Source organism: Delphinapterus leucas, chromosome 12 (assembly GCF_059928025.1).
Source record: "Delphinapterus leucas isolate spDelLeu-1000000601 "Yukka" chromosome 12, BTC_Dleu_Yukka2, whole genome shotgun sequence".
In the NCBI taxonomy this organism is placed as follows: Eukaryota; Metazoa; Chordata; class Mammalia; order Artiodactyla; family Monodontidae; genus Delphinapterus; species Delphinapterus leucas.
The window spans coordinates 44,625,364-44,639,419 of NC_143140.1; the positions used below are offsets into that span (position 1 = coordinate 44,625,364).

Below are 14,056 nucleotides of genomic sequence, written 5' to 3' on the forward strand. Positions count from 1 at the left end.
GAGCCCCACCGTTCTCCTTACTTGCTGCAAGTGATAATATTACAAGTCCTTCCTTCTCCTTATCTTTGGCGTGGTTGTGTCTTTTGGCTTGACACCCACCAAGAGGCGAACCGAGTTTTAGGGTAACAGACGTACGCTTTTGTAAAACTTGCAAAAGTAAGATATGCTAATGAAGGCTAGAAGAATATGGCACGCCAAAATATGCCACTTACGCATAAGAATTATTCAGAGCTGAAGGCAACTGAGAAGAAGTTGGCGTAAGAAATCTCTGTACTCCCCCTATTTGCCTAAAAGCAGGACAGAAGTTTACAAAGGTGCTTGCTTTACTCTTTACCAAGGACAAAGGTTAATCCCTGGAGATAACTGTAGACCCTTATCAATGGAGGAGGCACCAATTTAAATCTGCATAACTAACTTTATTCTTGCTTTTCCTGGTAAACTTTCCACAACTGGCCTTCCCTACACTCCTCTATCTTTTGTCTTGAACTAAAAGATGGCATTTTGGCCTGAATTCTAAGCTAACTCTTTGAGTTACTCATTTTTCCTGGGTATCTCTCGTGTATACGTGAGGTGCACATGTTAAGAAACTTCTGTTTGTTTTTCTCTTGTTTCCCTGTCTTCTGTTACAGAGGTCTCGGCAGAGAACTCAGAAGGGTAGACGGAAAATTATCTTTCCTCCCTACTAACCACAATCAGTAAAACTGCTGCCTCTTTCCACTCCTACTTTCCTCTCCACTATAGTTCCTCTCTTGTCAGGTGACACTAGATTTGATTCGGAAATACATCTGCTTTGGGCTTAGTGGGAAATACTGCTGTGGTTCATAGTAATTTCTGAGTACAGTTAAGTTATTACAGGCTGTCCTGGTTTAAGAATGCCTTCCAGGAATATTCCTATTTCCCAATAAGTCAACACAACAAGGTATCATAACATTTTATTACGATAAGACTGAATATCATGGTACCTAGCATTGGATTATATGAGCAGGGAAAGAGAAGTGAAGCCTGAAATGTACAGAACCAGAAGCTGGTCTGTAGAAAATTCTTCCAATTAAAAGACATGTAAAAACGTACAACACATCACTGATAAAGGTAATTTGTGATGCAGGACCCACAAAATGGAGGCCGCCCCAGTGGCCCAGCCCATGTCCCAGCCTGCCTCACTGCCAAGGAAACCTAGCACTAATCACCATCCTTCAACTCAGCTTTAGCTCACCTCACCCTAGAAACCAGCACCTGCTAGCCTTATAGGGAAATCAGACCTCCTAGCCAATCACGCCTTGTTTCTGTGTTGCCACTTCTAACAGTCTTGCCCAAAATCCCTTGGGAAGAGAGCTCCGCCACTTGTGGACGGTTTTCCATTGAATAAAGGATATTAAACTGGTTATTAAATTGTATTATTTTTGTCATTTGATACCACTATAGGGAAGATATCAATAACAAGCTAGTAAATGAAGGTTGTCAATTAAAATGCAAAAGTATTTTGGGCTTATTCACTGCACAAGGAAACATGAGATGCCCTGGAATCTTGCAACTCATAAAGAAACTTGGAAGACATTTTTCCAAATCTGACAAGAATCCTAAATTTCACATGACATGGACAATAACGAGTTGCACAGAAGGGGAGGGAGCAGGGTTTGGGAACAATACCATATGTTGGCTTATGGAAAATCACAGTTAACTGACAGTAGGAATATAGAGAAAGCGTCAGGGTGGTCATCAGTAAGTCTTGTTTTGCACAAGTTGAGTTTCAGCTGCAAAGGGGACACCTAACTGGATGGAACTGAGTAGAGAGGATGGGGTCAGAAATAGGATCTGCAAGTTACCAAAATATAAAAAGAGGGCTTCCCTGGTGGCATGGTGGTTGAGAGTCCGCTTGCTGATGCAGGGAACACGGGTTTGTGCCCCGGTCTGGGAAGATCCCACATGCCGCGGAGTGGCTGGGCCCGTAAGCCATGGCCACTGAGCCTGCGCGTCCGGAGCCTGTGCTCCGCAAGGGGAGAGGCCACAACAGTGAGAGGCCCGCATACCACAAAAAAAAAAAAATTATATATGTATATATATATATATAAAGAAACTGGGAGCAGATGAGATAACCCTGGGAGACAGGAAAGACGGAGGGAGACAACGGGAAAGCAGGTACAGTGCAAGGGCTGGGGGAGGAAAGGGAACCTTTAAAAATGATAAGAATTGGTTCAAAAGGCAAGAAGAAAACTAAAGGAGTTTAGTGTCCCTGAAACCATGGAAAAAGTGAGCATAACAAAAGTGGGCAACAGTGCCAGAGACTTCAGAGGTCAAATTGTAAGAACTGAAAAGTATCGTTGGGTTGGCAACTCGGTCAGCTATGACCCCGGTGAGAACACCTGCACCTGACTGGCAAAGCCGGAAGTGAGGTTACGGTGCACTGAAGAGTGAACGACTCCTAAACGTCACAAGATAGTTTTCTAGGTGACAGGGGCAACTATCTGTAAAACACAAATGGCCAGGAAAGAGTTTGCTACTAATTCCTTTAACAGATCCCTCCCGGAGCTCCCTGGAAAACAGGCCTGGGGTGGAGACGATTCATCGGCAGCACACCAGCCAGGCCAGAGCCAGCACCCTTCCTCCCAACCCCAGGATTTCTCCAAGCAAGTAGACCACAGGGGTTTCCTTCTCTTTCCCCTTTCCCGTCTCCCCGTACAACCTAGTCAAAGTGCAAATGAAAACCCAAAGTCCCCAGGGGTGGTGGGAGTGGAGAGGGCGGAGGAACAGGTGGGTCGAGTGGGGGAAAGACAGGCAGGCGAAGGCAGCTGAAAGAAGGAAGCTGTTGTAATTACCGGTGTAAGCATATGGGGTGGCGGGCGATACAATGTTTTATGTTTGAGCCTGTCTAATTCTATAAACAGAATTAATCAGACACCTAATTTACAATTACATGACTAAGTGTTACTGTCGTAAAGCCTAATCTCAAAAAAGAAAAAGGGAAAAGCATTCCTAAATCCACTTCATTGAGTTTCAAGTATACACAATTTGAAAGTGAAATTTATTTCGCGGGGGAGGAATGGTTCAATTTCTAACGCTTTCTAATACCTCTGTCAAACAGTGAAGTACAACCTCGCAGCAAGAGATGAATTTCAGGCAGAGCATGACACTACCAATAAATAGAACCATCAAATAGAACCCCTTTCCAAAAATATCTGGTGTAACCACTTTTTTAAAAAGTTCTATTCATCTTGAGAACCCTAAGTTATCTATGTGTTCCTACGGAATAAATCACGAAGAAACTATGGATGGGCTGATAACAGGGAAATCATTTCGTCTGACTTTTCTAGTGATACCAAAGCATGGGCAAAAAACACACATGACGTCAATATTAAATTATCCCCTTGGTTAATTGATGCTCAGTTGTTACAGAAATATAATTATAGAACAAAGAAGGAAAAGCAAAACACCATCGAGGCCTTAGAAAGCTTTGTCTTACTTTCAAAAAGCTGTTTGTTACAAAGAAATCCTGTAAAATCTTTCAAGGTGGGTGTTTATGTCATTGTTAGTTTTAGGGTTTTTTAATTAACTGGCTAGAAAAACACTGTTGGTCCTTGATGACAAACACTGATTTGCTTTGTGCAGACTAAAGACTACCTTAATGCCGAGAGCTAACAGTAAAAGAATAATTATTGCTTAGAGAAGCCAAAATATGCTCCAACAATCACAAAGGATAGTCAAACTGAAAAAAGCCACTTTGGACACCGGAACCTCTGCATTTAAGTTAGTAAAGTCCCCCTATAATAGTAATTTCTTCATGTAAAATTATTTTTACAGTATTTTAAGGTGCTCACATCTCTCATGTGATTCTCACAAATAAGGAGTTGGAGGGACTTCCCTGGTGGTACAGTGGTTAGGAATCCGCCTGCCAATGCAGGGGACACAGGTTCGAGCCCTGGTCCGGGAAGATCCCACATGCCACGGAGCAACTAAGCCCATGTGCCACAACTACCGAGCCTGCGCTCTAAAGCCCGCGAGCCACAACTACTGAGCCCACGCGCCTAGAGCCTGTGCTCCACAAGAGAAGCCACCGCAACAAGAAGCCCATGCACCACAACGAAGAGTAGCCCCTACTCGCTGCAACTAGAGAAAGCCTGCGCGCAGCAACGAAGACCCAACGCAGCCCCAAAAAATTAATTATTAAAATTTCTAAAAAAAAATAAAAATAAGGAGTTGGAGAGGAAGGCCATTATTACTACCCATGTGTAATAATTTCAGTAAACAAATTTCCTAGAGCAGCAAGGGACAAGCTCTCACTGCCACTCGGAACAAAGGCATCCTGAGTCACCACACATGTGGGAATGTGACACAAGTCCATGATATGAGCCAGTGAGGCTCTTTACAGTGGATTTCATTCCAGTGTGGTTAACATGTGGCTAAATCAATGAACTGACGCAACTCAATATAATATATAAATCACTTCTATAAGTATAAAACTTTCCACTTCTCAAAGCTCGCCTAACAACCTACATTGTCCTACACTCAGTAACTTGGTGGAAACAGCAAAGAGACCATAAAAAGCATGTATGTGGTCAGCTGATTAGTTAGTAGCAGTGTAGAGAGAGGAACCCAGGTCTCTACTTCCCCAGCTCCCAGCCATTACTGCTTAAACAGAAGATAACATAGTACCTACAACGCCAACGATAAACTGGGAAGACAAGAGATAGATCAGTTTCTAACTCATTTTCTACAGAATACTAAAAAATGTATGCCTGGAGGGCCTGAACCAGCAAAAGGAATGAGAGCACTCTATCTGGAGTGGTCATGGGGGCACAGAAAGCTGAATGCTTTTAAGGAAAAGCAAAACAAAGCATCAATGTCACTGCAGAGCCTACAATAATAATAAACGTCTAAAAATCCTGAACACGATTTTTGCAAGGTTATTATTAACTAAGACAAACCATTAGAAAAATCTACATGATCAAACTGATTTAATTTAAACAAAGTGTTGGACCAAAATGGCAACTTCAAGAATGATAAGGCCCAAAAGCTTAAAAATTAAACTGCACTGACCTTTAGAATATTTACCTTGAATTCTATGATGAAGGGTAGCACCTCATTAGATGAATAGCCTTTATACTGCTTTCAGAAATACAGCTATTAAGCGTTCACTAAATTCAATGTCTATAATCCAACACATTAAAGGTAAAGTGCAATGTTTCATAACAACAGGAGTATAGATTGACACAGACTTGTTATTTTTCCGGCACAGTCTTTAGCAATCAGAAAACAAAATTTGACCTACAGCTCTCTCCTTCATCACAATCACTGAATGGTTCTGAGGACCTAGTTTTCTCACCAAATAATAAAATCATCCGTTTTCTCTATGATGCCAACTTTCTGAAACACAAAGAACACAGTAGTTGCATTGCTAAGAACAGCAGCCACCATGTACTGAGTGCCTTCTGTGTGCCACAGCCTGTGCCACCGATTTTATATGTGTTATCTCATTTCACCCCTAAAACAAAACTCACAAAAGAGAAGTGTCCAAGTGGGTCACCCAGCTAGAAAGCAGCAGAATCTGAATATGAACTCAAGAACATCTAACACTCACTGTGTTTTTGCAAACTCAGCAAGCACACCTGCAAGTCCTGGAAGCACCAGAGCTGCCTAAAGGAGCCTGAGAGAGCACAGAGCCTAAGAGAACTCAACAATATTCAAACCCTTTATATCTGTTTTTCATAGAAAGCTTCAAGTGTGAGAGCAACTCCATCATTCTTTAAAATCTGTAAGGAAGTCATTCTTAACCTTTTTAGGAATCTGATGAAAGCTATGGATCTTCTTCCCAGAGACTGACATACAAAAATTTTGCATCATTTTAGAAGGTTCAGACTCCTAACATCCATGTATATATTTTCAAAATTCTCAACTGATTGAGCTAAGGATCAACAGAATGAGATTAAAAAAGTACAAACTGGCACAAGAGTTCTTTGGAAATTGTTTTAACTGTTAGCACAACTCTGCTCATGTAAGCGAGCCTAGTTTTCATGCTTCTGACAAACGTACTGCAGAGACGTCACCAAATGAAAGAAGGGAGTCTTAGATGCCACCACTGATACTCACCGTTTTCCTGTGCAATTCTTATCATTCAGGCCACCAATCTTGTTTATGGCAGACCAGGCTGTGAGGGCCACATATGGCAGAGAGGCAGCTTGAGCATGAGTGAGTGATTTGGGCTTGTGAGAGACCTAGATTTGAAGATAACAGTCAAAAATAAGCAATGACTTGCAAACCTATGAACACAATTAAGTACATCTATCTTCACAGGAATCCGACTATTTTCAGAGATATAACATTCGGCCAGGTTCAGCGGTTATTGCAAACCCTACTCCAAGATTATCCCTAAGGAATTTCTCCAAATGACTCAACCTGCCTCACAGAGGTTCAGAAAGGTTTTATAGGTTACATTATCAGATACCGCTGCATAATGCTTCATAAAAAGACCACATTCAACAATACCATTAGTCCTAACTATACCCAGAAATAAACCCAAATAAACCTTGAACCCTCGTAAATACATTCTAATTTGTTTTTGTGATCAGCTGTTTCCTTCACCCCCATTTACTGGAAGGTAATCTTTCCAGACTTTTTCTAATCTTATCTTTTTTCTAATCCTTTTTCCCTTCCTGCCCTCCCTTCTGTAGGCAATTTCCTTAATATTAACCCCCTTCTTTCTAATTAAATTGTTAGGCCTCCTGACTGGATTTGATTAGACTCCTGTTTTGAAAGTTATCTGAAACAGCTTGATACTTCCATGCTTCTGTTTATGATGAATCGGTATGCTCCACTTGGTATATTTGGTTTCAACTATTTATACTAGATAAAACCAAGAAACACAGCAGTGTTTCTAGATCTTGCTCCAAATCCCTGTTCCACAAGACAAAGATAAAAACGCTTTGGCAGGCAGTGTTATTTAAACGACATCCAATACTTTTTTAGATCTTTTAAAAATTCCTATTCTCTATCTCGGTTCTTTCAAAACTACCCATAAAACTTGAACCTGATCTCAAAAAAAAAAAACAAAAAACTCCAATTATTTCAGAGATATTTGTCAGTCTTTGTTTCTACTTTCCAGTGGCATTTCAGCACAGAACTGGTGAGTTACCTCATTCCCACTGACTACAACAAACTCTGAGAGAGTGCCTTGCTTCCAGGGAGGAACTGCAGCCCAGACCTGAAACACACACAACTTCGTTAGAAACAGATCTTTTTAAGCCAAAGCTAAGCATGAGAGTGTTCCCCAATACATACGCTACCCTGTGATAAAAAGCACAAGTCAGCAATCCAGCAAATAATAGAGTTATTTTCACATGATATCAATGTATTATTTAGTATGATTCTAGATTTACCAAGTCAAACCACTTTGGAGGTAGATAACCAGTAAATCCTGCTGTATTTACTGGCTACTTAGAGTACCAGTAAGAACACAGTCTCTGGGGCCTGAATCCTGGCTCTACCACTTATTAGCTGTGGGACCTCTTTATAGCTTGACTTTCCTCACCTGTAAACTGGGCCTAGCTGTACTTACTTCATAGGGATTAAATGAGTTATTTTATGAAAAACAACGAGAACAGTGCTAGCTATTATTATAAGCTGACTTTAATTTCTTGGTATAAAAGTTCAAAGTGACAAGGGACAGGTGATTATATCAACCTTTAGCTATTTTAAAACCATCTAACCAGTAAGGTAGAAACTGTCATTTAAAGACTTAAAAAGTCCCAATCATATACATCTTAAAGTCTTGCAATTCTTGAGCACTAGATTTAGAAAAGTTCAAGCACCGCAAGCTATTGTGACAGAACTAGAAAAAACAGAAAGAAGAACTGAACCAAGAAAATAAGGGCTCCAGCCAAAGCTCACTGTATTTGTTGAAAAGAAGAAAAAAGGTCAATGATATGGAATATATTTCCAAAAGCAGCAGAATTAAATCTGCAAATTTTGAGAAGGAATAGTGGAATGTGATAACTCACCTCATCGCCAGGCTTGAAGTACCTCACATCAAGTCCACACTCCATCACCACACCAGACACATCCCGGCCCAGAGTCAGGGGAAATTCTTCTCCTTTGATTTTAATATGTAAAGGATCACGTTTCATATTTAAAGCTGTAGCTCCGTAGCCACCTATGAAATACAATTTATTTGTTTCTTCCAAAAGAATGGGATGATTTCAAAACTACTGCAGGGTCACAGGCCAGGTACAATTCTAGATCTTCAAGATGCAGATTATAAGGTAATCAACCTTATAAATTTTTTACCATCACACAAGAAAGCATAAAAACAATGAATGTTGTTCCTTTCAAAGAAAATTATTTGGAAAGTCATAATCACTGTTTTTAATTTTTATTTTATACTGGAGTATAGTTGAGTCACAATCACTGTTTTTGAAATTCCAATTTTGAAACTGTCTTCAGAGCTTTAAGTATTTCCTTTTATAGGTTTTACTTTGTTCTTTGAAGATGGTTTCTTTGTTAATTTATTCATTCATGGACTTTTTAAATAACAAAGTCATCTGAAGCCAAGTCTGGTGAAGAAGATAATGTTAAAGTTGTCTGGTTAATAAACAAATAAATAAGGCATGGATATAGTATTTGACACTGACACTGGTCTATGAGTAATCGTCCCTGCCTCACAAAAAATGTTTCTAGAACATCTCTGGGTTAAGTGCAAGGTTCCCAAATGGAAAAGAACCACTTGGCTGCATCAGTTCTGATATGTTAAATCAGGTTGACTGCTTTATTATACATCATTTTATTCTTAAGAACGTTTACATAAACATCAGCTAAACAGAGCTGAAAACATTCCTCTGATCAGTATTTTTTTGGTTCAAATAAATTGGCTATAATATCTATAATAATCCAAAGTAGTTTATTACATAGCTTCAACATCTAAAATGGCTTTTCTAAGACACAAAAGTACTGTTGTCATCTCTTCTGCTCGACATCCTTCTAAGAACATTTCTGCTATGTAAGGCTCTCCAAGATAAGCACCCTGCTTACCTTTCTAGTGTCATGTACCACAATTTATGCTCCAGAATCACTAAACCACTCAGTAAGTCTCCCCTTTTCTCCCACTCATCCTCATTAAATCCTAAGGATGGGGAGAAACCAGCAAAGGAGCCCGAGAAGGCTTGGCCAGTGAAAAGGTGTTCAGAAAGCCAAGAGAAGAGGGTCATTTAAAGAAGTCAAATGCTGCTGATGGGGAAGATAGCTTTTCAAATAAGGTCAAAAGCTGCCAATAGGCTTTTAAAAAACAAAACCCCCCAAACAAAACAAAATACTGGATCCAACAACACAGCAGTCTTTCGTGACCTTCATAGGAGCGGTTGCCGTGGCATGGGATGACAGAGAGAATGGGAGTGAGGAACTGGAGACCATGAGAACATTCAACTCTTTCAAATAGTTTTGCTTACAGAAGAGAGGAGAGAAATGGGGCAGTGGCTGGAGGGGGACTAGTGCGATAGAGGAAGGATGTTTAAGTCTCTTTTTTTTCCTCTTTAAGAATGGAGAAATTAACAGCAAGTTTGTATGCCAAAGGGAATGATCCAGTGGAAAGGAAAAGACTGAAGATGCAGGAGAGAACTGCTGAAACAATGCTCCTGTGTGGGTGAGAGGGCATGGGGCCTAGAGCCCAGGTGGGGAGCTGGGCTTAGATGAGAGCAATGACAGTTAATCCGCGCAGCAGGAGGTAGAGGATACAGGGAGAGAGGCTGACAGGAGGGTAGCTTGCAGAAGTTGTTTTTGATAAAAATCAAGACACATGGAAGAAAGTGTTTGAAAGTTGGGAAAGTCCCAGAAAATCTAAGCTGATGGCCACCATGCCAATATTACATACTTGCCAGCTGGCTGGTTACGAGTGCATTCTATCAGGGGAAAGAAAAACTTCACATGTAATACTCACAAAAGTCACATTTTACTTTCCTGTCTTACATTCCTTTTCCACTCTCAAACACAATTAAACAATTATTCACTGAAATTCCTATGTGGTTTGATGAACAGAAGCGGGCATTTAGCTATGTCAAATTTTAGCTGCTGTTTCAGAGCTGCAAAAAAAAAAAATCCTCAGTCCTCTCTAAGCTACACAGCCTGCACGGCAAGGTTGCTTTCTTGGTCACCTCGATATCACCTGCGTTAACTCTGGCTCATTGGTACCAGCTAAACTAGCCCCAAATCCAGAAACAGCTGGTAGTGAGGAACTGAGAACCTGCTTGGTGACACAATGAATGGGAACCCTTAGGAGTTCTGTCCCATTCTTAGAGGTGACCAGTTTGTTTCACAGTTGGAGTGGTTTGGAAAATCCTAAATCTGCCCTCCGTTTCAAAAGCTTTAATTCCATCTAAAGAAACCAAACTTTGTTGGTATGATGCTGTTGGCTGTATTTTTTTTCTATTTTAAGATTATTCATTAGCCATTTACATGATTTATGATTTTATGTCCAACAATAGTGGACATCTCCAGAAAAACAGCTGGCTTTCATCTTTCAAAACAGACACGTCCTTGCTTTCTCGTCAAGGGAAATAACTGCTCCCTACACTTTACGATCTTATACTCATTATTTTATTTCCCCATATTTCAGGTATCTTCCGCAACGATAATCACACATTCTCCAAAAAGAATTCATGAGCAGGAAATAAAGAGGATAACTTGCAAATAATATTACCCACTCAAGTCATAAAAAACTAAGATGTCTCAAGAATACTATATAAAAGTAAAATGTGTTATAATATTACATTAAATAGCAGCCAAGAAAGTCCAGATCCAGCCATTCTACTGAAGTTAAAATGTACACAATACAAATTGTGCACGTGCATTCAAAGAAATGGGCTTCCCTGGTGGCGCAGTGGTTGAGAGTTCGCCTGCCGATGCAGGGGACGCGGGTTCATGCCCCGGTCTGGGAGGATCCCACATGCCGCGGAGCGGCTGGGCCCATGAGCCATGGCCGCTGAGCCTGCTCGTCCGGAGCCTGTGCTCCACAACGGGAGAGGTCACAACGTACCACAAAAAAAAAAAAAAAAAAAAAGACTGAATGACAACTACACATGTGAAGCATAGAAACAGGCTACAGTTGACAGGGCATGAGATCTACCTTCAAAGAGCTTATAATCAAGGAAATGAAAAAAACATAATGGTCCCTGGGTATAAATCTACCACTTAAAGATAATTCTGATAAAAACTACATTATCTTCATGCACAATGTAAATGGAATACACTGAAACAATATGCCCAACTAGTAATAGCAATTATTACTTTAAAGCGAACAAAAAGAATACAAACGTGTATTTCATGAGGCAATCATCATAAAGTCATTTCAATTAATTCTTAATAGAGCTCTCCAGCTACATTTTTAGTCCAAGTCTTTCCCCAAACTCCCTCCCCACAAAGAAATACGTAACAGTTATTCCTCACATGTCTGGATCAGCACTGTCCAATAGAGATATAATGCAAGCCACATATCTAACTTAAAATTTTCTAGTAGCCACTATAAAAAGAAAGAAGTGAAATTAATGTTAATATTTTACTTAATATATCCAAAATATTATCAGGTTAATATGTAATGAACATAAAATTATTAACAAGATATTTTACATTCATTTTTTTCTTACTAAGCCTTTGAAATCTAGTGTATATTTTACACTAACTGTACATCCCACACTAGCCACATTTCAATTGCTCATTTTCTTGTCATTATTTTCCAAAGTAATTCACAAATGGTAATCAATCTTTTCAGCACTATAATAATTGCATAAGGAATACAGTACTCTCCAAGCTTTGTCAATATCCACCAGCAGAAATTAAGATAACATTATTCCCAGTGAGGATGGCGCAAAACAGAAAAGTGTATTTTAACTTTGCAGAATGCAACAGCAAAAATGAGGAAAGTACTGTGTCCATATCCTGGCATCCTGTTCTGCTGCTTTGTCCACTGGACCATTAAACAAAGCTGTGATTAGTGGGAGGGAAATAAAAATTACTATGGAAATGCAAATTCTGAACTGATATGAAAACATAAGCATACCTCGAAAACCTGTGATGGACCTCAGAATATCACAAAGTTCCCAGGAGAATGTACCACAAAGTTAGCTGTGGATACAATTCTCAAGTCCCAATTTACATTTTTAGGTAGTATTGGAAGCAATTCAAACTTATATTTTGTGAAAGATTAAAGCATACCGTGGACATTGCAATTTCAAAAATTTTGGAAATAATATCTACTGAGATACTGTCAAAACCCTAAACAATTCCTTTGTGTTAACCAAAAAAGTGTAGTCAATAACAACTGACCTTTTAAAATTAATCCCTGATGAGACTGTCTAAAGAAAAAAAAAAGGTAATTGAGGAATGTCTTTTGAAACTTACTTCTCATATTAACATCTATAGGATTTATACTCGCAGCGTGAACTTTGATAATGACTTCATTTGGATAGTGTATCATTGGTATCATCATGTCCTGAGTAAATCGAAGCACTTCATTACTCCCATATTTATCTATCACCCAAGCGGGCATGACAGTGCTCCTTGGAGAGGTAGTACTAATCTTTCTAACTGAAGGCTTTTGTACAACTTGTCTTCTCCAGAAGCAAACCGCAGTGCATGCATTTCTTCTAAGTACACAGGTCTTCAGAAATCCCATCGTAAACAGTGGTTGAATTGCGTGCCCTAATTAAAAGGCACTTATACTGGCTCAAACCCTCACACCTGAATTCGGTCAAATTCTGCCAAACACTCTGGCCGGTTTCAAAGTTGAGAATTCAAAACTGAAGTTAGACTGATGGAGCAACTGAAGAAAGAAGAGTACGGAACTACTCTACTCTTCACATCTGAAATGCTCCAATTAACGTTCCAGTCAGTATTCTGTCCATTCTCCTCCTCCCTTACACCCCCTCCCCTTAAAAACAAAAACAAAACCGCTAGAATCCTGCCCTGTCCCGGGAGCTCTCTGCGGGACAAGCCGAGTCCGCTCGCGATCCGGATGTCAGAGAAATTCACACACTTCCAGGCTCCCGCCGCGACCCCCGGAGTCTCCTTGCCACCAGCTCTACTTCCCCGCAGGACTTCCTTAGAGGCGCCAGCCAATCGCGTGCAAAGATCATTTTCCTCGGGCTGCAATTCGACCAATCTGAGTACTCGGTGCTGACAGGTTCGCTGGCAAATGGCTGCGCCCATGTAATACCGGCAGCAGCAGCTGACCTTTCTTCTTCCTCCTTGACACCAAGCCCCTGTGGTGGCGGGTGGGACACGAGGACCATGTTGGGCCGGACCCTCCGAGAAGTGAGTGGAATTGTCTGCTGAGGGCCCAGGGAGGTCGGGAAGATTCGCGGAGTCCTTGTTCACGTGGACGTGGCGTCCCCCGGCCGGCGCGCATCGTGGTCAGCCTCGCCGCTTCCTTCCCTGGAACTTGGTGGGGGATTCGGACCGCCGGGTCCTTAGGCTGTGCTCCTTATATCCGTTCAGGAGTTAGGATCTCCGCGGGGGAGGCTTCTGCACCGCCGCGCTGTGGGGTGGAAGGGAACAGTGGTTTCTCTCGATTATTCGTTCGCCCTGGCTGCGTGGGGCCCTGGCCGGTCTCAGCCAGATAAGGGGGATTTGGCTGGTCCACGTCAGTCTCTCTTGTCCGCTACACACATCTGATGCAGTCCTCACTAAGAAGCCCGCAAATCTGTCCCTTGCAAAAGCCAAACTAGTGATTCTTAGCTTTTTTCCCTCCTGGACATATTCATTCTTCAAGCTTCAACTACCACCAAGATACTAGTGATTCTCTTACCCGTGTCTCCATTAATTGGACATCGTTTTTGAACTCTAGGCTATATTTGTGAATGTCTAATGGACATCGCTTCCAAAACTCCCACAGGAGTTTGATGAATCTAACCAAAGCTGACTTCATCCTTGTAACAGAATCACCTCTTGCGTCTCAATCTCCATCATAAAAAACAAACAAAAACCTAATTATGGAATTCTTAATATTCTGTTTTTAGCGGCACAACTGTTATCCCAGGTGCCCTTAGATTCTTCTTCATAGGTCATATCCAGGAAGTCACTAAAC

The 14,056-nt window shown here is 40.9% G+C and overlaps 2 protein-coding genes across 4 annotated transcripts in view; one reads left to right on the plus strand and one right to left on the minus strand.

Moving 5' to 3' along the window:
• Positions 1–13,381, minus strand: part of RTN4IP1 (reticulon 4 interacting protein 1) — a 69,457-nt gene extending 56,076 nt beyond the window's left edge. Inside the window, exons 1-4 of one of the 2 annotated variants that reach the window (XM_022553532.3) lie at positions 12,373–13,380; positions 7,989–8,140; positions 7,124–7,192; positions 6,082–6,206 (exon numbers count right to left, since the gene is read on the minus strand). In XM_022553532.3, coding sequence (XP_022409240.1) covers positions 6,082–6,206; positions 7,124–7,192; positions 7,989–8,140; positions 12,373–12,646 — 620 coding nt within the window. In that variant the 5' untranslated portion in view covers positions 12,647–13,380. Of the gene's footprint in view, positions 1–6,081; positions 6,207–7,123; positions 7,193–7,988; positions 8,141–12,372 lie in introns of both variants that reach the window. The other variant, XM_089921618.1, reaches the window with a different exon arrangement.
• QRSL1 (glutaminyl-tRNA amidotransferase subunit QRSL1) overlaps positions 13,127–14,056 on the plus strand; it is a 32,740-nt gene continuing 31,810 nt past the window's right edge. For both annotated transcript variants that reach the window (XM_022553508.3, XM_089921617.1), the window contains exon 1: positions 13,127–13,284. In XM_022553508.3, coding sequence (XP_022409216.2) covers positions 13,261–13,284 — 24 coding nt within the window. In that variant the 5' untranslated portion in view covers positions 13,127–13,260. The remainder of the gene's footprint in view (positions 13,285–14,056) is intronic.